Source organism: Adelges cooleyi, unplaced genomic scaffold (assembly GCF_023614345.1).
Source record: "Adelges cooleyi isolate 19-005CV unplaced genomic scaffold, UGA_ACOO_1.1 ACOO_flye_CR_arks_rails_tigmint_CR_PRNA_23, whole genome shotgun sequence".
NCBI lineage: Eukaryota > Metazoa > Arthropoda > Insecta > Hemiptera > Adelgidae > Adelges > Adelges cooleyi.
In genome coordinates this window covers 13,496,923-13,520,565 of record NW_026095893.1, presented here as the reverse complement: position 1 = coordinate 13,520,565, position 23,643 = coordinate 13,496,923, and the positions used below count along the sequence as shown (strand labels likewise).

General features: G+C 28.2%; 5 protein-coding genes across 6 annotated transcripts; 2 read left to right on the top strand and 3 right to left on the bottom strand.

Annotated features, from left to right (window-relative positions):
- The first annotated feature begins 6,128 nt into the window (after positions 1–6,128).
- On the top strand, positions 6,129–10,985 carry LOC126836143 (farnesyl pyrophosphate synthase). 2 transcript variants are annotated; one of them, XM_050569290.1, is made up of 9 exons: positions 6,129–6,437; positions 6,505–6,653; positions 6,740–6,902; positions 6,966–7,106; positions 8,886–9,089; positions 9,165–9,329; positions 9,390–9,467; positions 9,553–9,687; positions 10,538–10,985. In XM_050569290.1, the coding sequence occupies exons 2-9, from the start codon at positions 6,547–6,549 to the stop codon at positions 10,736–10,738; spliced, it is 1,194 nt and encodes a 397-aa protein (XP_050425247.1). In that variant the 5' UTR covers positions 6,129–6,437; positions 6,505–6,546; the 3' UTR covers positions 10,739–10,985. The 2 variants fall into 2 exon arrangements, with proteins under 2 accessions (XP_050425247.1, XP_050425246.1); XM_050569289.1 differs by having other exon boundaries at positions 6,131–6,437; positions 6,734–6,902.
- Positions 10,986–11,822: 837 nt separating this feature from the next.
- On the bottom strand, positions 11,823–13,497 carry LOC126836145 (ribonuclease kappa). The gene is made up of 3 exons (XM_050569293.1): positions 13,283–13,497; positions 13,096–13,221; positions 11,823–12,105 (listed from the first exon to the last, which is right to left on the bottom strand). The coding sequence occupies exons 1-3, from the start codon at positions 13,349–13,351 to the stop codon at positions 12,004–12,006; spliced, it is 297 nt and encodes a 98-aa protein (XP_050425250.1). The 5' UTR covers positions 13,352–13,497; the 3' UTR covers positions 11,823–12,003.
- Positions 13,498–13,699: 202 nt separating this feature from the next.
- Positions 13,700–15,225, top strand: LOC126836144 (NADH dehydrogenase [ubiquinone] 1 beta subcomplex subunit 10). The gene is made up of 4 exons (XM_050569291.1): positions 13,700–13,970; positions 14,048–14,183; positions 14,685–14,824; positions 14,898–15,225. Exons 1-4 carry the CDS (start codon positions 13,835–13,837, stop codon positions 15,017–15,019), a joined length of 534 nt encoding a protein of 177 aa, XP_050425248.1. The 5' UTR covers positions 13,700–13,834; the 3' UTR covers positions 15,020–15,225.
- Positions 15,148–17,703, bottom strand: LOC126836142 (ATP-dependent RNA helicase Ddx1). The gene is made up of 2 exons (XM_050569288.1): positions 17,488–17,703; positions 15,148–17,367 (listed from the first exon to the last, which is right to left on the bottom strand). The coding sequence occupies exon 2, from the start codon at positions 17,356–17,358 to the stop codon at positions 15,178–15,180; it is 2,181 nt and encodes a 726-aa protein (XP_050425245.1). The 5' UTR covers positions 17,359–17,367; positions 17,488–17,703; the 3' UTR covers positions 15,148–15,177.
- Positions 17,704–20,226: 2,523 nt separating this feature from the next.
- On the bottom strand, positions 20,227–22,977 carry LOC126835449 (mitochondrial import receptor subunit TOM40 homolog 1-like). Its single transcript, XM_050568046.1, has 5 exons — positions 22,696–22,977; positions 22,208–22,473; positions 21,886–22,123; positions 20,832–21,014; positions 20,227–20,463 (listed from the first exon to the last, which is right to left on the bottom strand). The coding sequence occupies exons 1-5, from the start codon at positions 22,841–22,843 to the stop codon at positions 20,324–20,326; spliced, it is 975 nt and encodes a 324-aa protein (XP_050424003.1). The 5' UTR covers positions 22,844–22,977; the 3' UTR covers positions 20,227–20,323.
- Positions 22,978–23,643: the final 666 nt, after the last annotated feature.

Here is a 23,643-nt window from a genome sequence, read left to right as displayed (position 1 = left end):
ATATAAATAAAGTTAACGATGTCTGGACTTTATAACACAATTTATATCGAACACATTATTGTATACTCAAACAAAGAGAGTATTCAATATGTTAAACATCCTTCATTTGAACGCATTATATAAAATCACTTAATACAGTACACACATACAAATTACTCGCTATAGAGAGTAAACGTGTCTATGAGAACAGTTTTAGAAAAAATACATTTGGTTTACTTTTACTTTATTGTGTCAAAAACTACATCTAAAAACAAATGCATTTCTATATAATAAAATTATAAAAAAATATATACAATATACTAAATAAGCTTTGAATCTTTTATCATAATTAAATATTATTTAATATAAAATTATCAAAAAAGTAAGTGGTTAATAAAACATGTTTGCAGTTGTAAAATAACACAAACAAAAATGTTTTGAAAAATAATTTTACCTTATTGAAATTATTATGAGAGAAAATTAGTGAATCACATTGTATAATTAAGCTAACCAAGAAAAAACAACTTTTATTTCTAAAAAACAATATAGACTTCCTGTCTAACAGGCTACCTATATAAAAAAACAGTATACATTTCAGACCAATTTTATAATCTATAAATTTTGATAAGTCATTTTAAATAAATAATAAATAGTAATAATAGAAATAATAAATGTAATATGTTTAAGACACATAAAATAATCTGGTAAATAGTATAAAATATATAGAAGTATTCAATTGTTTAATACATAACAAATTAATCAGTGAATTGACATTGATTAAAATAAAACAATTTTTTATGATACTGAAGTAAAGATATTTTTTAATTAAAAAAAATATATTTTATAAACTAAACATCAAAATTTACAAACGTATAATTACTTGTTTTAGCAAAAAAAAATCTAGGTATTCAAAATTTTGACTACACATTTTTTCCTAACAACATCGACATAATTTCACAACAGTTTACAAATTTTCAATATTTCAGTTAGGTCAAGATATTTTTACAATAAATTAATATTTTAATGTTATTAAGGTAAGTAAATATTAATAAATAAGCAAATACAGAAACTACATTTATAATTTGTTTGGTAGGCTAATAATTATGTTTGTCAAAATTGTAATAGTAATATACTGTTAGTATCTTTAAACTTATACAGTTTTAAATCTAGAATATTATAAGATACTTGTATTGACACTCAAAGTGTAAAAATATTCAAACAATAATACAAGTATTCAAAAAAAAAATTTTAACAATCTTAATTTTGTTTTAATGTAGTTGAAAATTAAAAATATTTAGCCAAATGAGATATCAGTGTAGTGGTCATAAATACAGTACAGTTTATATGGACATTGAAGACAGGATAATAAGTTATTCAATAAATAATCAACTAAATTACACTTGATTAATAATAAATTATAATAAGACTTTTTTAAATAAAATTTAACAATATATAAAGAGATTGGGGATGATACTACGATGTCTAACAGCAGGTAAACAGAATTACTGGGTGGCGTTTATACTGTTAGTCTGATACAGAATATCCTTCCAGGGGTTTTACACAAAATCCAATTAACGTCGACAACAAATATTCAAATATAGTGTCAAAAGTCAGTCTATGGATTACTATAGTGTCCATGGAGAAATATATGATATGTCCATTTAATCTTCCTCTGGTCACATTCTAGCTGAAAAAACAACAAATGGTTAAATAATAATAATTATAATATAAAACCAATTTTAAATGATTTACTAATGTTATCGTTTGTTAATTGTGAAGTTAGAATTAAATATAATGAAAATTGATAATGACATTTTTTTATACCATTTAACTTCCAACTTTTTATACCATTCAACTTAAATTATCTATCAATAACATATAGAAGAGTGATTTCATGAATAGACTATATTTGTGACCGGTATACATCAAGTGGACCTAGTTTGTTATCTCGTACCAATGAAGTGTAAGATCTACAAGTAAATGCAATTTTTCTTGTACAAACCTAACAATGTTAGAAAGTTGTAAATTAAATGATTAAAAAGAATGATAATTTACATTTGATTTCTTTTTTTTTAAATACCCTATATTAGGGTATTTTAGATTGATATTAAACTACTATTGTATCAATATTTTTATTAATACTACATGGAAGATGTAGCATGCATGTGATTCCAGCCGCCGCGCCAGCGAGCCAAAGTGATAGCGCAGTCTGTTTTGACTTAGTGATCTTTGCACATGCGCACTCGAATCCTAAGTTATGTTACTACTTGTATTTTCTATATAATATTATAATAATTTATATAAGAGAGAAAACACCAAACCGAGTTCTTTATTGGGCTCAATTTTTTTTTCATGACTATTTTGTGGCATTACACGTTAATAAAACAATTTATGTTATGTATTTTTTTTGTAAAAAGTCAACTTTCCCAAAAAACGTAATCAAAATTAATAGACCTACATAAACTGGTGAAAATCGAATTTCAAGTATAAATGTTCTTTTCGGCCAATGTATCATTTTTTAAATATTTTTTTCGAAATGCTGTGAAAATTGTACCTATATAAATTATTACCTACCATAGACACGTGAATCACAATGTAAAGAAAATGCGCCGTGCATAGACCGGATAAGATAATTATCTCACCCGGTCGGAGGCCGAATGCTCTATTAGTAAAGGTCAATAGTAATCATAATTCATAAATCAATACACAAAAACTTGATTATTTAAGTTTTATAATTTAAAAAATAATATTACTGTTAAATAAAATTATAGTGTAAATGATCTAATAGAATTATAAAGATTTAACACATCTGCAAAAATGGTTTTGCTATAAAATAATTTTCATAAAAAATATAATAAAATTTTTTTAAAAATCCTTAAATTCATACTTTTTAATTTTTGTCAACAAATGAACATTAACTTAGTGATATGTAAATAAACAATTTTATTTTTTAATTTTTTTTTAATCGATAGAACTTTTAATGATTATTAGGAATCTGCAAGAATTTTTTGCCGGACGAACTTAGTTTGGGAGTTATAAACATTTGACTATCGCCGATATCGACATACGCGGGCACCCGCCGGTGCACATCTACACTATGATTTAAATATAATAGGTTATTGCATTTCTACTGCTTCTTCATCGAAATTTTCGACGATAAAAATAAAATGGCAGCGTAAGGGTTAGCCAATCAAATTTATTTATTTTATAAAGGTATTATTTATATATTTATCAAAAAAACAATGTGGTACCCTTACGCTACCGTTTTATGAATTGATAATATAATAAAGTGGGGATATGCAATAACGTTGTATATTGAAGCCATGATCTACACTTTATTTTTCGATTTTAATTTTTATTTAATCGTTATCAGACAAAGGTATACAGACAAGCTAAACAGACGGCTAAAAAAAGGACCACGACAGGCCGGGGAAAGTAGACCCGTCGGCAGCTCAGGTAAACGTTCACTACCGGGCGCCCGAGTATGTCGATTGCGGCGACCTTCAAATGTCTATAACTCCTAAACTAAGTTTGCCGGCAAAAAATTCTCGTTGATTCGTAATCAGCATTAAAAGTACTACCAAAAAAAAAAATGGTGTCCGGTTAACTAGATCAATACCTAAATCTGTAATCTAGGACCTACTCTGTCCGCTACATGACAAAAAAAAAATATTATTATGGATCTCTATTTCAAAACATTTTGCCGTCCGATATTGTACATGTTGTACCCCCTTAAATATGGCCCTGTCACTTCTGCCTACTATTACCCGATAGATTATTCAATTATTTTTATAGGACTTTTATGTAGCTAATAGTAACATCATTTTTTTTGTAAGTGGCTTAAATACTTAAGCAGAATAAATTATAAATTACTATTTTCAAGGTCGGCCTGGCACCAAGGGGCCTCGGATTCTAAATCTCTAATAGGACTCCAAAAAATGTTTATTTCTACATTTTTTATATTTTACAGATGGTATCACTAGTAAATATTGTGTTGAATGCTGGGGATCCAACACGAACACACCTTAGGGTTCGTAACCCTGGCCAGTCTGACCCTAGTTACTTTGTGTTATATTTAATGTATCTATAGACAGTTATTACGATAAATTATAAAGCATACCTATTACAGAACATAAATGGTACAAGCCAACCAAAATAGATGGCCAATAACCAATTGTCTCTGTGCATTTTGCTATTAGATATATGCAGTAGAACTGTCATTCTACAAAGTTTCGTTTGGTTTAGAATATTTTAGTGCTAGGCTAGCCAGCATTCATTTGTAAGCAAATTACAAACACATAAAAGATAATGAAAATGGAAACATTATCATTAGCCATTACCTTATCTAGTTATAAAACTTTAACAATATTAATTATATACGGAACGGGTTCGTGAGTTTAAATATAATTTTATTTCATATCAAATATCGACATTATTACTTATAGGTAAATCATTAAGAAAGATAAGAACATATATTTCTAGGTCCATTTGTAGGTACTATTAAACGTACGAACCTAACTTATTAACCAGATTCATCGAAAAATACTTTTAAAAATATTTTTTAATTAAAAAAAGGATTCGTGTGGTGTATTTCAAATAATTTATGTTTTTGGTCTATGTAGTGCAAAAAGTAATCGAGGAATAATATATATTTTTTACAATACGGTGTATTATAGTACCTATATTACTAAATTAGGTAGGTAGTAGGTAATAAGTAGCCAAAATGGTTTTTTCATTGAAGAAACGACGTAAATATATTTTTACTTAAGTTAAAACTCTTGAATAGGAAAACCCGAATTAAGGTCTATTTTCACATTTTTGTGGCGAGTCCGAGAAACGTCTAAAATACATTTTTATTTTTATTTATTAACATTGATTTTATAATATCGAGTATAGAACGTTTCTAAAATCAATATTATTAGTTATATATTAGTTTCAATATGATACTTGATGTTAGGTTTTGTAGGATTTATTTTCTTTTTACTCACTTCTAACATGTTAAAATATTATGACAAACATTAAAAATCTAATCGTTACAGGGTACTGCACTACTACTCCGTGGAGAAGAAGACAAACTATGTAGGTATCTAAAATTGCAACAGAAATGAGTGAAATGACACTAGCCAAGAAACAAAAACGTTATTGGGTACATGAAGTTTGGAAATAGTGAAAAACTGAGAGGAGTTTAATACTTTATAGAAGGAACTCGTAAACCCGTCCGGGAACTCAGAGAGCGAATTCTCTTGAACAATATTTGATCGACCCGGATTCGACATGGGCCTGGCCCGGACTTGTGTTCTGTGTGAATGGTCACATTTAAAATTAATACGAAAATTATTTTTTCTTATCCGGCCGGATCCGTCACGGATATGTGTGGAAGTAGACCTTTGGTCAGAGTTCCGGACAAAAGTCACATTTTACTCAATAACTAAAATATAATTTTTTTCCCCCAAAATTAAAAATATTTTTGAGAATAATTGGACAATAATTTATTTTACACATTTAAAAACAAAGTTTAAAACATTTTTATTTTTTATTTTAGTTATTCTCTTCGGAACAAAAAAATGTATTGGTTCCCTATGGTGTTAATAATCAAAAATTTTCCAATAATATTAGTTCCTATCGTTTATCTTAGAATTAAAGTTTCAGAAATCTATACTCAATGACGGAAGTAAATATATTTTCATTCTAGCTTTGATTAAATATAATCTTTGCATATTATTCAATTAAATATTATTAATTACATAACAATCAAAATCATTGCAATTATCGAAAGTCATCAGAGTGTACCTACTACCTATGGTAATTATTGTTGTACTAATATGTATTTACTGCTCTACGTTTAGGGGTAGTTCACAGTTCGTTATGATACCACTGCATCAGTATAATGATATTGCACAGTGAACTGCATAGACGGATAAGCCATTGATCGTATCATTTTAGAATTTATATAATAATTAAATAACGTTTTACTTGAACAATTTATAGCAGCGTATAGGTTGGACTTCTCAAAGTGGAGTTAATTTTATATAATAGGTCTGTGTCTAATTTACAGACGTCAGGACCATATAATTATTTATATTTCACGCTTGAAAGGTAGAGTGCGCACGTGAATTGTGGCTCGTATTACAATAATATTATAGTGTGATGTACTCGAATCTTGTTGCTTTCACTTGCCAGTTGCCAGTTGCCACGCTCTCGGTGGCTATCGCATGTTTGTCCGTCGGCTTATTCTGGAATCTGAATTGTTAAAATTTCAAATTCATCTAGGCAGTAGGCATGTTGATCGAGTATGAATGCATAAGTTGTCAAAAGTGAACTTACGTTAAAATTCTAACAACATTTTGTTGTTATTACATATTTTATTTCGTTTTAGTCACGAATCAAGATTTCTAATTATTATTCGTGGCACTAGTTCAACAATACAAATTGGCTCTCTTAAAACATTTTTTTGAATTGTACGTTTTTATTTCAATAGCTCAAACGTTCAATTTTTTTATGATATTATATTTTTAAAATGTTTAGAATTTTGATTTTACCCTCTACATACTCAAAACCCGAAGTTAAATGAATAATATTAAGTTAGCTCTTACTAAAGCTATCAGCCGTAGAAGCATATTATATCACTGTGATCAGATTTACTACAAAAATGCATCAAAGGGATGTCAATTTGGGTAATTATGAATTAAAGTATAATCTCGAAAAAAAAAAACAATTTAAAGTTATACTAAAAATAAGTTTCTATTCAACTAAGTTATAGTAGTTTGGTACGTCCTCCAAAAGTACCACCGGCTATTGTTGGTACAGCAGTAAGTAAAGATGACTCCAGAGAATTTATGGCCGTTTTCCCAGATGTTGTCAGAGATCTTACTGATACTGGACGTCATTTGGATATACCCGATGTTACTAAATGGTTAGCGAAGGTATGAAAAGTTGCATGAATAAATTTATTTTAATATTTAGTTATATTCTTTGTAATATTTTAGGTGCTACAATATAATGTGCCTGGTGGTAAGAAAAACCGTGGAATGGCATTAATACTTTCTTACAGGATGTTAAGTGACCAGGCTGAATTAACTAATGAGAATATTAGATTGTCATTTATTTTAGGCTGGTGTATTGAAATAGTGAGTGATCATTTTAATTTTGTTGTTAAAAATCTTATTTTCATGAAAATATTGAAAATTAATTTTAATAAGTCAACAGTTTTTTTTACAATTCTTCAATTGGATTTTGTCTATTTGGCCTTTTATAAAAAAAAGTGACACGTGTACGGTTACAAAAGAGGCGGATAATATAATATATTCGCTGGTTATAGATTTTTTGATGGGCAAAGAGAAAGCTTAAATTAAAGTTGCGCCGTGGTCAACAAAATGTCTAAATATAAAATATATGGTACCTATTTTAAGTATAAGTAAATATTTTAAATAAATTAAACATAAGATTTATCATAAAAGTTTTACCATTTAAATAGTAGGAAATACAACAATGATTTGTAAATTAACATATATTATTAGCATTTTCACAAAGATAAAAATAAGTCAACAATTGTTTACTTCATTTTTTCTACGAAATAGAGCATTATGTTAAGTTTAAGAATAACACTATTGATCTTATATGCTAATTTGGGTAGTTTACAATATGTTTTGTAGTATACAAGATGTTAGAGTAAGATAATTAAAAAAAATAATCAGATCTTAACAGATACGAAATATTTATGTATACATAGATACATAAAATATATAGAATGGTCTTAAGATAATTATTGCACATAATATTAGATAAGTATCAAGGGTGGGTTTATGTGTGGTAGTATAGGCAGTTCCCAAGGGGTAAACTTTACTTACAATCACACAATATCAAAAAAATTTTAGCGTAGGGGCGAATAATTTTTAATATTGATAAACATAATTTTGAATCTATTAATTTATAGTGTAGTACATAATATCCTCAATATATCTTATAAGAACTAGAGTTTAGCCGATTAAAGAATAAGAATGTATAAGTCGTAAACAAAATTTTTGTCATTTTTCAGGGAGTTGGCTTAATTGATATAGAATCGTGGCATTTACTCAAATATATTAAAAAACTCATTTTCAACAAAAATCTAGTAAACAAGTATTCGTATTTTTTGTAGACTCTTTTCACTCTCAATGTAAGCCACCCCCCCTCTTTCGATGTCGACCACTAAGAACTCACTTATATTAGTTAATATTTATAATATAATTAAAAATAAAAATTTTTACTCACAATATTTTATTATAATATATTTTTTGTATTCTATTTTTTTTAATTTTTATATAAAAACTAAACTAAATTAAACTAAAATCAAGAAGTAATTTTTTTTATTCAGTTCTTGAAGTACTTTGTCGATCTCTACGATTACGGTTTCCGTAATCGCCGTAATTGGTGCCGTCTGCCGAGGCCAATTATAATTTAAATAAATATATTTGTGAATGTTTTAATGCAAAGTTATATAAACCTATAGAATGCCTTTGTCTTTGTATTGTTATATAAGTGGTTTCATCATAAGAAAAAATGTATCAACTTGTCGTATATTTAATACAAATTTGTCATGTGTAATATATTTTTTTTTAGCCAGAGGGGTGTCCAAATACCATGGACACCCCCCTCCCCCCAAACTACGCCACTGTTAAAACATATTTGACAATGAGAAATATTTCAATCCATAGAATATCAAATAGAAAGTATAACTTGTCGAAAGAGTTAAGATATTCCTCATCTCACATCATATAAAAATGTTCTACAATAATAAGCTTTTAGCAATAATATTAAAACTATTATTTTTTCTTATCAACATATTTAATATTGAAAGGAATATATTTGAAATAAATTTATTTCATTTTTGAATTGTATTTACCATTAAAAATCAAATTATTTTACAGTTGCAGGCTTTTCTACTAGTCATGGATGATATTATGGATAATGCTATTACGAGGCGTGGACGTCCTTGTTGGTATAGGCATAATGATATTGGTCTTGTTGCTATAAATGATGGAATCCTTCTCGAACAAGGACTTTATCAAATCATTAAGAAGTATTTTCGCGACAAGCCATATTATTGTTACATCTTAGAATTATTTCATGATGTACAGTATTTGATCATAACAATAGTTCATTAAATTAGGTATTGCAGGTTTTGATTATTATGTCGTGTCAAGTAGGTAACTTTGAAAACATCATTGGGACAATCTCTTGACATGTTGACTGCGAATAACTTTAAAACTAATAAGTTAGAAAAATTTACCATGGAAAATTACACAGCTATTGTAAAATATAAGACTGCATATTATTCTTTTTATCTACCCGTGTGCCTGGCAATGCATATGGTAAAACATACTTAATTGATAAAATAATATTCAAGTAATTTGTTGAAACTCCAATTTCAGGCAAATATAAATGATCCAGAAGTTTTTAGGCAAGCCAAGACCATATTACTAGAAATGGGTCATTTTTTCCAAGTTCAAGTAAACAAAATCAAAATTATTTTATATTAATTGTGTAGATAATTACTAATAACAGAAGAACTTATAAAATAAATATTTTATGTAGGATGATTTTTTGGATTGTTACGGTGATCCTGAAGTTATGGGCAAAATTGGTACAGATATTGAAGATGGGAAATGTTCATGGCTTGTTGTAGTGGCTTTGCAAAAAAGTAATGCTCAACAAAAACAAATTTTAGAGGTATGAAATATTTTCTACTTTTTTTACTGTCATTCCTTTCATATAAATGTAACAATTTATCTCACAGGGAATTTCATTGTTTTGCTGTTTTATACGTATTATTTTTAGAATTGCCCATAATTTAATTCTCTTAGTACTCATCATTTGCTTTTTTTAAGTTATTAAAAAAAATTGTCTAAAATACTGACATGATGTATGTGCGTTTTTTGGATTTGTAGATAATTCTTAACTTTTCAGCAAATCAAAATTGTCGCTTCAATAATCACAGCAAAACGTATTCACATACATATCTGGGGTATTAGCCCTGGTTCTAGCCTAACTAGGTTTTTTTTCATTTCACTTCCTGCTTTTCTCAATTATATAGTTATGCCTATTTTAATAAATAAAGAAGTGTTTGCTTATACTAGAAAAAACTTAAGCACTTATGGTTATATGTAATAAAATAATAATTAAAACCCTTAACCATTAAAATTATATACTCTCCACGTATTTAGTTTGGTTATAATTTGTTTCTTTATAAATCATTCTAATTGTTTCTATAATCATCTATTTGGCTATTATTTTCACTAAATTTTATCTATTCAGTTGAGTTTAATTAGTTAACCTCTTCTTTTTTAATGTTTGCTTGTCACTAACAAATTTGTTTATTTTTTTTTCGATTTCATTAACAAACTTTGAAATTAAAATTATTTAGAATCTGAAAAAACAGGTTAATATTATTGTATTTTTCTAAAATTTGAATTTTGAACAATATTTGCACTATTTAAACTAGTAAATACTCTTTGATATTTAATTTAAGTGTATACTTTTCAATATTATATTCTTTATTTAATGTGTTGCCTCTGTTTAGGAAAACTATGGAATCAACGATCCTGCTAAGATAGCAATTATCAAAAACTTGTATGATGAATTAAAATTACCCAAAACATTCCAGCTATATGAAGATGAAAGTTATAATATGATATGTACTCATATACAACAAGTTTCTCGTGGTTTATCTCAAGATTTATTTTTTAAACTTTTGGAGAAAATATATAAAAGAGTACTTTGAGGAAATTCAGTTTGTCATTAAAGTTGTATTTGCACTTTTTCGATATTTTTGAAAATTTTCTACTTGGGACCATTATTAGCATTTCAAAATGGTCAATAATTGTAGTACCTTGTAAACAATTATATATGACATATATATATTTTTGTCCACTTGATTATTATTTTTAAGCAAATTTATTTATAAATCACTAAACATTGTTTAATTATATGTATACAGCATAATTTATTAATAAATACTTTTAGCCATATTTTTGTAATGTATTTTTTAAAAAATAAAATAAAGTTACATTAAATAAAATTCAATTCAGTTTCTAGCTGACAAAACTACATCAAAATAAATTATATTGTAAATTACACAATATTATTGTTTATAAGCAATAACAGAACTTTAAACCACTTTTACAATTAAAATGCTATACTTTGTTGATACATACTGCGTTAACTCATGCAGTTGTTAATTGGTATTATGCTAATACAAATTAAAAAAATCCAAGGTTGTTGTGCATATAAAGTATATACTAGTTTTTATGCATATTTTCTAATACAAATCAAAAATTTAGTTAAATTTTTAAATTAATTTATATATTACTCTGAAAATAAAAAATGCAAATAAACATAAAAACTATCCCGCAGCAAGTTTAGGACTGCATGTTAACATAATAACAGATTATATTGCTTATTAATGATTCATATTATTTTTATATAGTTTAAACAATAATGACGTATCTCTACATGTAGTTTTCATACAAATGAAAATGTAAACAATTTTGGTAGTTTCTTAAGATTCTATAAATAGCCATACACTGCACTTATTTTAACATTTTTTCTAGGCCAAAAGATAAATAAAAAAGACTGGGGGTAAATTTAGCAATCATTTAAGTTTTTTAGTTTCTCTGTTCTCCTTATACAAAAATAAAAGGTTTCATACGCAATAATTATAGGAAACTAATTTAAAAATTAGGGGCTATTAAAGACACCTACGCTTTTCCAAATTGTGTTTCTTATAAATGGATAAATCCATTAATGCAGCGTAGGATAAGGAACGGTACATTATAATTGTATACTGGTGTAAATAAAAAAAGGTATTCAGTTGTGACAGGTATTTTTTATTATTGTATTTTGTGCTTAGTGTATTTAATTTTTTTTAAGTAAAAAGTGAAATAAACTTGATTATACTGGATCTTATATAAACTAAAATAACCTCTAACTTATCCCTTTCAAACAAAAATTAACAAAACATTTAAAATTATATATACATAAAAAGAATTACAAACTCATTGCATTACGGTTATTCATGTAAAACTGATGTCCAGAAAACACTAGTGTAAATATATAGAGGCAAGCAGCAATCCAGCAGTTGTAAGCATTCTGAAAAAAAAATTATATTACTAACACAATATACTACAAATAACCAATTTTAAAATTAAGATGGAGAAAAGAAGATATTGGGTTTTTTTAAAAGAAATGTGTTTGTAACCACGATAACTTACTACGCAACCAGTCCTTACGTAGCAAGTCTACAATAAGGAATTGTACATAAAAGGTTCTTTAAAAGATCCAAGTTAAAAATGTCCACTCCTTATACTTCAAAATCAAATAGAAAAACCTCAAATATTACCACTTATAACTTTTTGAAAAATAATCTCATTATATGACTAGCTAAAGTCTAAACTCATGAAAAATGAATTCTAGAAATATCTCATTTTTAGTTGTCATATTAGCAAACACCGTAGCAACTTGGTGGGTGAATATTTAATAATTATGTGCATATATACAAAAACCTGCTGATGCCAATCTGTCATCAATAATTTATCGTGGCTGTTAAAATATGTCATTACTTCCATTTGAGTTATAGCCAAATAACCTATGATAATTATTGTTTTGCCAACACACAGCTCGAACAATCTACTGTGGTGGACCAGGGCAACCCGGAAGTTTATCAAAAAGTTAAATTATAAAAATTAAAAAACAAATAAATTATTAGTTGTCTTCTTCTCTGGTTAGGATAGGCTTGGACTAAATAGGCCTTTGGCCGCTAACAGAACAATATAAGGTTAGCATTTTATTAAGCTGTTTTTTTTTCTTTAGGGGTTTGGGCATGTGAACCTTAAACACTCAAAAAAATTCCTGCAGAGTTGTAAGTCGACCCCTGCAGCCGATAGGCCAAACACTTGGCAACAAAAATTCGTATAGGTTTTTTGTCTTCAACTCAAATACTATGTATGAACAGAAATTTCTGAAATACAGCGTTAAGTACACAGTTCAAAGAAAAAAAATCTAAACAACCTCGGATTTGTATAGTAAAATATACCCTACTTTAGCTTTGATGCAAAGCTCACTCTTATAAATTATACTTACTAATGAATACATTTTGTCGGCTGTGCTATAGAATTCTTCAGCTGATTTAACTAATTCACCCTCTTCCATTTTCAAGTCTTCAATGAGAGCCACACTTCTTATATAGTAGAAAAATCCCATCAAGACCTAAAAAATTAAAAACTAGTTTAAGTTACTAGATTTGAAAGATAACCAAAATGTGTCCTACCAGTTGAATTATTCCCCAGATGCTGATTATAATCCCGCAAAGGGATAATTTCGGGCCGCAAACTTTCATTTTTCTATAAGATAATATTAATAGAATTCACTTTTTGCAAAAAAAAAGTTGTCGAATAATGAATCAAAGAAAAATTATAATTATCTATGGTGTATCCGCCCAAAACTCAAAACGAATATCAGTTGATAAACAGCTCAAGGAAATGATTTGGAATCTGAATGCATTGCTATAATGCTATATTATGATAACTGATGATTGATAAAACTCATAATTATTGTATAATAGCCACAATTGGTAACACTGCTTAAATGCCCTTTACATCAGTGACACCAAAAGAAAAAGTGTGTAATGATAAAATCACCAAGGTCGTTTTGTCAACTGATAAAAAATATGTTCTACTGCTTAGTGCTTACTAGTTACTGATAAACCTTTTTATTTTTGGTTATTCAGTAATTATAAAAAATTGAAAATTTGTTTTTTTTAATGTTATAATAAGTAGTTGGTTTCTACGTTATTTTCATATATACTTAGTAATTGTTTGTGATGTCGTCTGATACGGATACTAAGCCAAGTACTATTTTTGGATATGAAAAGAAAGTGCATACTGGCCGAAATGAATTTGAGAACTTTTTTGAAACATTGAAAGGCATAATTGTAGGTCCAGTTATTTGGTTTAAAGGTAATGCATTATGTTATAACACCAAGTTATGAAATTTTACCTAAAGGAATAGAATAATTTTGAATTTTCTATTTTAGAAACTATTGTAACGCCAAATCAAAAAGAATATTATTACTACCATGAGAAATTCAGGAGAGTGCCAACTGTCGATCAGTGTTATGATGATGATAGAGTATGCAAATGGGAAGCAAATCATCAATTAATTAAAGATAAGTATGTGTAATATGATAAATTAAAGTTATAAGGCCAGAGTGTTCCATGTCTGCCAGTGTGCACTAGTGATAACGCATTTATAGTATTAGAAATATCCAATCTTATGTATGTATATTTCCAAAAGACACGATAATTGTTTGTTTAAAATCAGTTTAATCTACCCTGAAATAGTTATTGATCATTTACTATAAAAATATTAATAGAGCCCAAATGTAAATTGAATCGCAATAAAAAAGTCATCTAATCCAAGTCGAGGCAGCATTATATTATCATCAAATCATTTTCTATTATCATGGTTCTAACATGTGTATTATGTTTATATTTTTCTAAAATAATGTATCTAAAATTTTAATGCTACATGTATATTTCCTAAGATAGTATAAAATACTTGGAAGAATAATTGAAAACAATTTTTTTTCTTGAACAAGAATCTACCATTTCTAATTTTTTTATTTAACTACAATCATTGATATTTTTTTTTTATCTTCCTCATCCTTATAGGAAAGTTGATAGCGACATTCTGTCCATTTTAAGGCAGCGTTATGAAGATTGTAGAATTTATGAAGGACCAGATGGAATGAGAAAATGCAAACCATTATTTGATATGTATGAAGAAGCAGAAGAAAATTATTCTATTAAATGTTCGTAAATTTGTATGAATTTGAACTTAATTATTTCAATGTTATTAAGTTTAATGGCATTTTGGTTTCCTAGATGGCGATTTAGGTGCAGCTGTTACAGCCGAACGGTGCTATGCCAAACAATTAAATCGCATGATATGGGAAAGACGCCATGGTCCTGTAGGTTCAGGCATGAAGAAAGATAATTTTTCGTAACTTTACTAGACATATAGTAGTCTTTTAATACTAATGTGTGATTATAGAATTGATGAACCAGTAATATAAATGTATCTAAAAAAAATATTGCTTTGTAAGTGTTATCACAAGAAAACAAAATTATATTACAAAATAAATTTATATACAGAATCTTGTTATTATTTCACATTAAGAGAATGTTTCAAATACATAAGTTGTGCTGTATTTTCCAATTTTGTTAAATGATCTATTGAAGATAATAATTGATCATAGTGATTTTTGTAAGTAGGTCCATCATTAGCTTTTTTTTGGCCGTATATGACTTTTCCATCAAATTCATTCATTGGTATATCAATTTCTAGACCTATTTGCTGAATCGTTATATTTAAATGGTCCTCGATTTCAGCTAAATACTGAGGTTCATTGTACCAAATACAACATCCTTTAATATTAGTTAGGTCTGTGTTTGAACATCGCTGACCTCTTGATGGACACCAATCTCCATGATACCATACTTTTTCTGGTAATGATGCAACAAACGACACAGCTAAACCCATACGGTCTGCTCGCCCAACCCGACCAATTCTGTGTACATAGTTTGTTTTATCATCTGGTAATGTCATGTTAATCATAAAAGGTAACTGATTAACATCAATACCACGAGCAGCAACATCGGTACATATCAAGAACTTAATTTCACCTCTTTTAAATTTTTCTAAATTGGCTTTACGATCATTTACATTCTTAGAACCATGAAGGGTACAACAAGAATAAAAAGAACCTAATTTGCAAAAATATTTTTCTAAATTGTCACAGTCGAGTTTGGTTCGACAAAATATTATGGCCTTATTCATTTTGTGCTTGTTAATAGCTCTGATACAATATTCACCTTTAAGAATTTTCACTCCTTGTGATAAGGCTTCAGATGTGTTGGTTGCTCTTATATTGTCTCCATTATGTACACCATCGGTTGGCATATGTTCTTTTAAATTAGTCCAAGAAATGTCTTTTTGGGGATCAACAGTAACTACCACATGGTGTACTGTTTCAGGAATAGCATCTTCACCTTTAAGATCTACCCAAGTGGGAAAATGCATAAGACGAGAAGCCATTTTCTTAACTTCAAAATCGTGTAAAGTAGCAGAACAGACAATCATCTGAAGTCGTTTTCCATCATGTGTAATTTTTGGCATTTGTCTATGCATATTATCTATTAATTGTGTATATCGTTGCTTCAGTAAACCATCAGCTTCATCCAAAATGAAAAATCTACAGTATGTCAATGATAAATGGCCACCAGAAATCATATCTTCTAATCGGCCTGGGGTAGCAACTACAATATCAATACCTGATGATAAAGATGCTATTTGCTCTTTAATACTAATACCACCAACAACAAGGAGATCTTTAATTTCTGGACCTGTTATATATTTTTTAAATTTTTTAATTTGATTACATGTTTGTTCAGCAAGTTCTCGGGAAGGCTCAATAATTATAGCAAATGGAGCATTATTTGGCTTTTTTGCCTGTTCGCCTTCTTTTGATACATTACATTGAGAAATTTCCACAACATCTGTTGAGGCTTTACATATAGGATTGAAGTCCTTGGGAATATCGAATTTAAATTTGGAGAGTCCAAAGTTAAATGATACTTCAGCATTTTTTAAAACAACTGCGGGATAAAATGCAACATTTTTCAAATTTGAAGGTATTTTAAATGCATCTCCAAGATAAGTACCATTTTTACTGAATCCAATTGTTAAACTATCTAAATCTAACCAACAACCAATAGTATCATGCAATCCAAAACTGTCGCCATACACATCAAATTGTTTGTTATTGGATTTTCTTCCTGTGCCACCAAAACCGAAACCAAATTTATCTGTGCCTAAATCTAGTACACCTTGTAAAGTTGACCAACCAACTCGGCATAAACCTTCATCGGTTACAGTGACTTCATAGTAATATTTACCAGAATTTTTCACACCTTTTGTAGCTCGACAGCCATGCCATTCTTTCTGTTCTCTAGATTGACATCTTAAGCCATCAGGTGTTATAGCCATGGCTGAAGAGCGATCCCACAAGTTTAATTTCCAGGGATCGGATTGAGTAGAAGTTTTTACAGAAGAAATTTGTACACCTAATTTGAACTGTTTCAAAGTCTCCCAGACAATTTGAATGACTGGCAAACAAAATGCTCCTGTTTTACCACTGCCAGTTTCTGCAGCCATTAAAACATCACCACCTCCTAATATTAACGGTATAGCCTCTGCTTGCACATCCGTGGGTAATAACCAATCCATCTCTTCGACAGCTTTCCCGATTTCGGGTAGTACGCCCATTTCTTCAAATGCCGCCATTATCGAAAGCTGAAAAACAAGTAATTAGATCAAACTTACAATCAAACAAAATTTTCCAGTGATTATAGGTACCGAAACAATTATTTTTTTAATACGTCATTCACTCGTTAATTTGTTAAATGGTATTACCTTCTATTATGAATAAATATAACACAGGGTTCTGTTTACAACTTTCAGCGAACGTATTAACTGTTCACACAATTAGTATGAATCGCTAAAAATTGTTTGTAAACCTCATACAAAATCTTAAAACATTACAATATACTTCCTTTTTCCTTCAAAATATTTATTATTTGTATATCATTGAAATTTGAATATTGATTGTAACTCATAAACATGATCATAACATGACGAGTATGAAGTTAGTAATTAAACGAACCAAATCCAAAAATATTTGATAAGAGAAAGTCCGTTACTTAAATATACCAAGTTATTGCATTGCTACCCTCTCTTTATAAACATTTTCTGTGATCTAACAAATTTCACGACTAAATAAAATACTTAGTCATGACAAATTCAATTTTATTTTATAATTCTAGGCGATGATATTTTATGAATATACCTACTTATTGAAAACGACTTATAACCCATAGAGTAATTACTGTGATATGCGCTTACGCCATTTTGTGAATTGATAATAATATGCAATAACCTGGTGTATTTAAGCCATGAGGAACCCAAGAAACATCAAACGGGAAGTCTGTTTCTGAATTCTGGGTATAAGTATGTTTTGCTGCCAGTGCCGTATTGTTCAAAATTCAACCATAATTATTTAGCAGAACTAAACCACCATATATTTTTATCTCTGGTGATTTTTTTTGGGGGGGGGTCGCTTACTAATCTTAATCCTCATGGCTCACATTAGCCACCTGCATTGGGATTAGAGAAAATTGGAGTAGAGCTGAATTAGCTTAAGGGGTCTTTGTTAAAGATATTTATTTTGGAAAGAGCACCTACACGAAAATCCCGCTAACCATTTATGCTAAACTCCAAAGTTTTTCTGTTAAAGCTGTATAGGTAGTGAAATTCAAAAATAGCTTTAGAAATAAAGAAACATTTAATTGCATAAACCTATAATCTGTTTATCTAACACAATGATAATAGTATAAATATTATTAATTCCGAGAGTCTACAGAGTACAGACATCTTAGCAGTTAGCAACAAATGCCACAGTCCATATATCGCGTGCCGCTAATATTTATGGTTTATCGACTGGGGCTCAGTTATCATTGTCCGTCTTTTAATGGAATTAAAGGACAAATTTAGAGCGGGACCTGATGAATGTTAATTAAGAATTGAGATGTCTAAGAGGATTTAATTGGTCCGTTAATATAATATATATACACTAAATTATACTATAAAGTATAACATGATGATAATAACAATATTATATAATATTAAAATATATTGTAACTTTTTAAATCTAATTTAGTTAAATAGCTACTATATTATTTCACAAAAATAAAATGTATTATTATATATCATTTTTTTAATGTAATTTATGTCACTGTACTATATTTTTTGTTTAAATAGAATTGCAATTTATCAAGATTTCTGTAATATTTGTATCTCACATTGATAGACATAATAAGTAATAACCACACATTAGTACAAAAAAAAAATAGACAATTATTTTGTTACAGTATGGAGTAAAAGAAAAATACACTGCACAGTGCACATAATAAATTGATAACTAACTTTTTCGAGCAATATTACTCATAATAAAATATACCTATATGTTCTTCATATAAATATATATAGAATATAGATTATAGTCTAACACATAGCATAAAACTGTACATCCCCTTAAGAAATAGCAGTGATAACAACATGCTTATTGCTATACAGTATTTAAAAATCGAACCCAATACTTCTTTAGATCAACTTTAAAGCCTTATATAATATCATGTATTATAAATAATAGTCTATAACTAATGCTTATGTATGATATTGGATACTTAAATAATCGTTCCGGATAACGAATTAGTCATTGCTTAAATAAGCAACAACTATGATAACCTAGCCCCCTCATAATTTCTGACACATACCTATGTAGACTTCACAGATAACTTTTTTCTTGTTTACACGTGTAAGAAACATTTTGAGTCGCTAATGCAAAATCATTAATGTCATAAATAAACAGTATTGCACATTATACATTTTACTTTAAAATAAAGATAAATAATAAATTAACTAAGAACCAAGTACAATAATGAATTGAAATTGACTTGTGTAATTGTAGGCATTAATGTAAAACATGTAATTTTTTTTTTATAGCCTTTATTTAATAAAATATTTAGCTCAACAATTAAATTCAAATATATAATTTTACTTAAAAAATATACCTTTTAAACCACATCCTCTGAAAAATATTTTATTTTCATCTATTACATATTAGGATTTATGTATTGGGTCACAAATAGTTTTATTTGTCATTAAATTTAATCAAAAAGCAGTAAAAAAGAAACAAAAATAGAGAAATTGGATTAATATTAATTATGGCTGCTATAGTACAATAGTTTTCACTTGTCCAAAACAAGCATTAAATTAACTAGAAAAAAATGTGTTATACATTTTTTAACAAAATTATTTGCACCAATCCTTACTGTAAATTATTATTAATTTAAGAAATAGTGTTAGCTGTAATTCAAAATTACTATTAATGTACAATTTCACACTTAGTATAATATAAAGAGATAGATTTATTAAATTTATCTAATAGTTATTTAGATTGGTTGTTGCATTTAGTGTAATAACTTGCTTAAAATTAGCCGAGGCAACTAAGCAAGTTCAGACAAAAAATGTACACCTAAAAATATAAATGTTCCTCTAACTTACATCTTATTGTGGACAAATAAGTCATATAAAATTGATAAACATATTTATTAACATATTAATAACAAATAAAAATGAAATTTTTTTTCTTCAAATTTGCACGACTACAATTAACATAGCGAAACATCTTTTAACCAACAAAAAATCCAATTCCTGTTCTCAATTGATGCTTGACAGGACAAAACACTGCACTTAAAGCGAGTGTGAATGGCATTGGATTTAATCGTTTTTCCAATGTAGTACTAATGTTCCACTTTCTGTCTATACTACCTAAAAAAATAAAAGTGTCATTAATATTTAAACATATTAAAACAATAAAAACAATTTGTGGTTTAAACAATAATTAATTATTATAATATATTTAATTTAAAGCAAATAATTCTAATTGTTAGAACAAAAATTAAAAAGGATTTTAAGTTAAAATATAATTATAAATATTTAAATATTATTTACACTTAGATAATCTAAGCATAGGAAAAAATAATGCATATGTAGCCGTGTTAGTTTTACTATTATTTGAACAATATTTATACACATTGTCCAAGTAAGTATTTAAAAATATTTATTAGTTTTTTACTCTATACTCTTTTTAACATTATATTTGTTTGTTCAATATCTAATGCTTAAGTAATGCATACCTTTAATGTTAATATCAGATTTTGGAATTTGAGCTTGATATGCAATAGTTGCATTAATATCTCGTTGTAAAAGGCTGCCTTCAATATCTACCCCAAACTGTAGTTGCTCACTGGCTTTGTAATGGTAACAACACTGCAAGCCCGATAAACCTAGTGACGCAGTGATTGTAGTAGCATCATCATCTAAAAATCAAACAAAATTTAATGTTATATTAAACACACGTCAGACAAAATATAGACATTGTTGGAAGTTTTTATACATTTTTATTGTTAACCTATTTGAACATTAATTTAAATTGAACCGACATATATTTTTTCTCAAAAATATATTATTTATGAATAGGGATAACAACTCTTGGAATGATCAGATTTAAAAACTGTGCAGAAACTAAAAACTTACTCTCGTATGTACATATGCAATCAAGTACAATTAATTTTGGTTTCTATGTTCTGGACTTTACAAGATTGATTGTGATAATTTTTTTTTTGTCATTTGAAAGAGGAAGACTTCTTACAGGGCAGATTAGTCTCCATTTTTTTAAAAAAATGTTATCATTTAATGAAAATACCAATGTTTAAGGTAGCTGTCGTCATACACCCACTAATCCCTATTCGTGCATATGTTTTTGAGCAGAATATGTGCTGCTTCTGGTGGTCATAAGAGGTTAAAATAATTATTAACATTTGCATTTTTAAGTAGGTAAGCAAAACAATTTTTTTTTCAATACGTATGATGAAACTAGTAAAAGAAAAAGAAAATTTAAACTTAAAAAATTAATTGATTTCAATGCATATATGATAGCATAGTTATTATTGTGTATTGTCAAACCTCTTCACAAGTAGTGAATATAGTTAATTTTAAGAAAAATAACTCATTGACTTGGCTACATAAACGATGATGTATTGATTTTTGTTTAGTAAATTTGCCACTTTTTAAACAGTGTCGATTATATACTGTAGTACATAGGCATATACAGTGATGTAGTACCCTATAAATACATCACTGGGCATATGCATATATACAAAAACAAAAATAACTTTAAATTGATCTTACACAAATATCTTCCTAAAATATTACAAAGCGTAATTTGTCCAGCTGGAATTTGAGGGCCACGCTGGTGAACTATTTCACAACCCACAGAAGTAGTATTGTTCAATGCATATAAGAAATGTGACATATACACTCCAGTATAATTTAATAGATCGGGATTGACTAGGCATAGAGATGCTGTATATCTGTCTGCCCTGTATTCGGCTGATGTTTGAATTCCACTCGTTTTGAACTCTTGGAACTGAACAAATAATAACATATAATAATACTTAGTAACTTGAACATGTATAATTATTGTATTTTATCAAAACAATTTTTAACCTACTTGAGTATGAAGTTTCAATTTAACTCTATTCCATGGCTGTATGTTTATGTTGGTAGATAAATTACCTCGAGGGTCAATATCTCCCATCAATAAAGGACTGTAATCCCCAGGGCTGATTTGATTAGTACCGACAAATGTTGAACCAAATTTATAGCCTGAATTTTGGCTTGTTGGTCCAATCAGTAAACTGTGGCTGACAAAAAAGTGATTGCTAAGTCCTTTGTTGATTACGAGACGAATACCTTCAAACGTCAAAGGAAATATTTCTAAAAAATAAAAAAAATAGTTATTATTAACATAACATAAACTGAAAATAACAGGCAAATGAAACTAGAATATTAATAAGGGTACATATAAATTTGACTAAATATTTAAAGTTAATGACATATAATTGTACTATATTCTTAACATTAAATTTTTGAATTTCGTAATATATATATACATATATTTGACCTCGATTAGAATTTTTTTATACCGGCTGTACTTACCTTTGCATTTCTTGTGTAGTTCTTCGACAGAACCGGGATTTTCAATGCGCTGTTCAGGCAGTTTTTTTTGTGGTTCTCCTGGAGGAGGTACCGGCGTCATATTTGGAGGCATTGGTGGTAAATTAGAAGATGCTTGTACGTTGCCCATAATGATAGTTTTAATGAATTATTTGAAAATAAGAGCTTAATATTAATATTAATATTAGGATGTTTTGTATAGCTATAGCCAGCAGCCACGCTGTTTTAAGTTTTCACTACTTAAAATTTGCCGATAATGATAACGAACTGAAAACTGAAATCGATAATAATTGGGTACTTTCAAGTTTACTGATAATAGACCATTCATGGAAGAAAAATTACTATGATAACCCACAAAATATATATAAACATATTAGATGCGGACATATATGTATATAATAAACTAGATTACTAACTGGGTAAGCGGTCATAGGTTCCCAGAGTCATGGTTCCCAAGCCATCCTATACATAGACCTATAAAGATATGGACTGCGCCTCTCACACACCCCGCCTATGCTGCCGCGTTATGAACAACGTTAGAAAGAGATAGATGGTTGTTAGGTTGACCATGGAATAAAAATTGAAAAGACATGGAATAATAATAACTTAAATATATAGATGACAATACACCAAATGGAAATTTATAATAATTAAATCTTATTTAATTATTATTTATTATTGTGTTATGCGAAGTTGTGAAACATTTAAGGATATGTATTTCATTATTTTGTCGGGTATCCAATGCTTTCGTATGATGTATTGTTTTAAATAGATATGTATATAGTATATCGTTAATAAATACTTAAAAACCATTACAATTTCATTCAAATTTTATCAATGAACATTCTGTTTTACTTTTTATAAAACGTGTATGTTTTGAAAAATAGTTTTTCTTTACAAACTCAATAGACAATTTATTGTATCACAGAT

What these genes read in the sequence shown, in the direction of transcription:
- LOC126836145 (XM_050569293.1), bottom strand. Translation starts at nt 13,351, where the DNA reads ATGAAAGTTTGCGGCCCGAAATTATCCCTTTGCGGGATTATAATCAGC. An exon ending in TCTGGGGAATAATTCAACTG is followed by an intron (nt 13,222 to 13,282) that starts GTAGGACACATT and finishes TTAATTTTTTAG; the next exon opens with GTCTTGATGGGATTTTTCTA. An exon ending in CCGACAAAATGTATTCATTA is followed by an intron (nt 12,106 to 13,095) that starts GTAAGTATAATT and finishes TTTTTTTTTCAG; the next exon opens with AATGCTTACAACTGCTGGAT.
- LOC126835449 (XM_050568046.1), bottom strand. Translation starts at nt 22,843, where the DNA reads ATGGGCAACGTACAAGCATCTTCTAATTTACCACCAATGCCTCCAAAT. An exon ending in ACTACACAAGAAATGCAAAG is followed by an intron (nt 22,474 to 22,695) that starts GTAAGTACAGCC and finishes TTTATTTTTTAG; the next exon opens with AAATATTTCCTTTGACGTTT. An exon ending in AATTGAAACTTCATACTCAA is followed by an intron (nt 22,124 to 22,207) that starts GTAGGTTAAAAA and finishes TTATTTGTTCAG; the next exon opens with TTCCAAGAGTTCAAAACGAG.
- LOC126836142 (XM_050569288.1), bottom strand. Translation starts at nt 17,358, where the DNA reads ATGGCGGCATTTGAAGAAATGGGCGTACTACCCGAAATCGGGAAAGCT.
- LOC126836143 (XM_050569289.1), top strand. Translation starts at nt 6,547, where the DNA reads ATGAATAATATTAAGTTAGCTCTTACTAAAGCTATCAGCCGTAGAAGC. An exon ending in TAGGCTGGTGTATTGAAATA is followed by an intron (nt 7,107 to 8,885) that starts GTGAGTGATCAT and finishes ATTATTTTACAG; the next exon opens with TTGCAGGCTTTTCTACTAGT. An exon ending in TGTGCCTGGCAATGCATATG is followed by an intron (nt 9,330 to 9,389) that starts GTAAAACATACT and finishes CTCCAATTTCAG; the next exon opens with GCAAATATAAATGATCCAGA.
- LOC126836144 (XM_050569291.1), top strand. Translation starts at nt 13,835, where the DNA reads ATGTCGTCTGATACGGATACTAAGCCAAGTACTATTTTTGGATATGAA. An exon ending in TCCAGTTATTTGGTTTAAAG is followed by an intron (nt 13,971 to 14,047) that starts GTAATGCATTAT and finishes TTTCTATTTTAG; the next exon opens with AAACTATTGTAACGCCAAAT. An exon ending in CATCAATTAATTAAAGATAA is followed by an intron (nt 14,184 to 14,684) that starts GTATGTGTAATA and finishes TCATCCTTATAG; the next exon opens with GAAAGTTGATAGCGACATTC.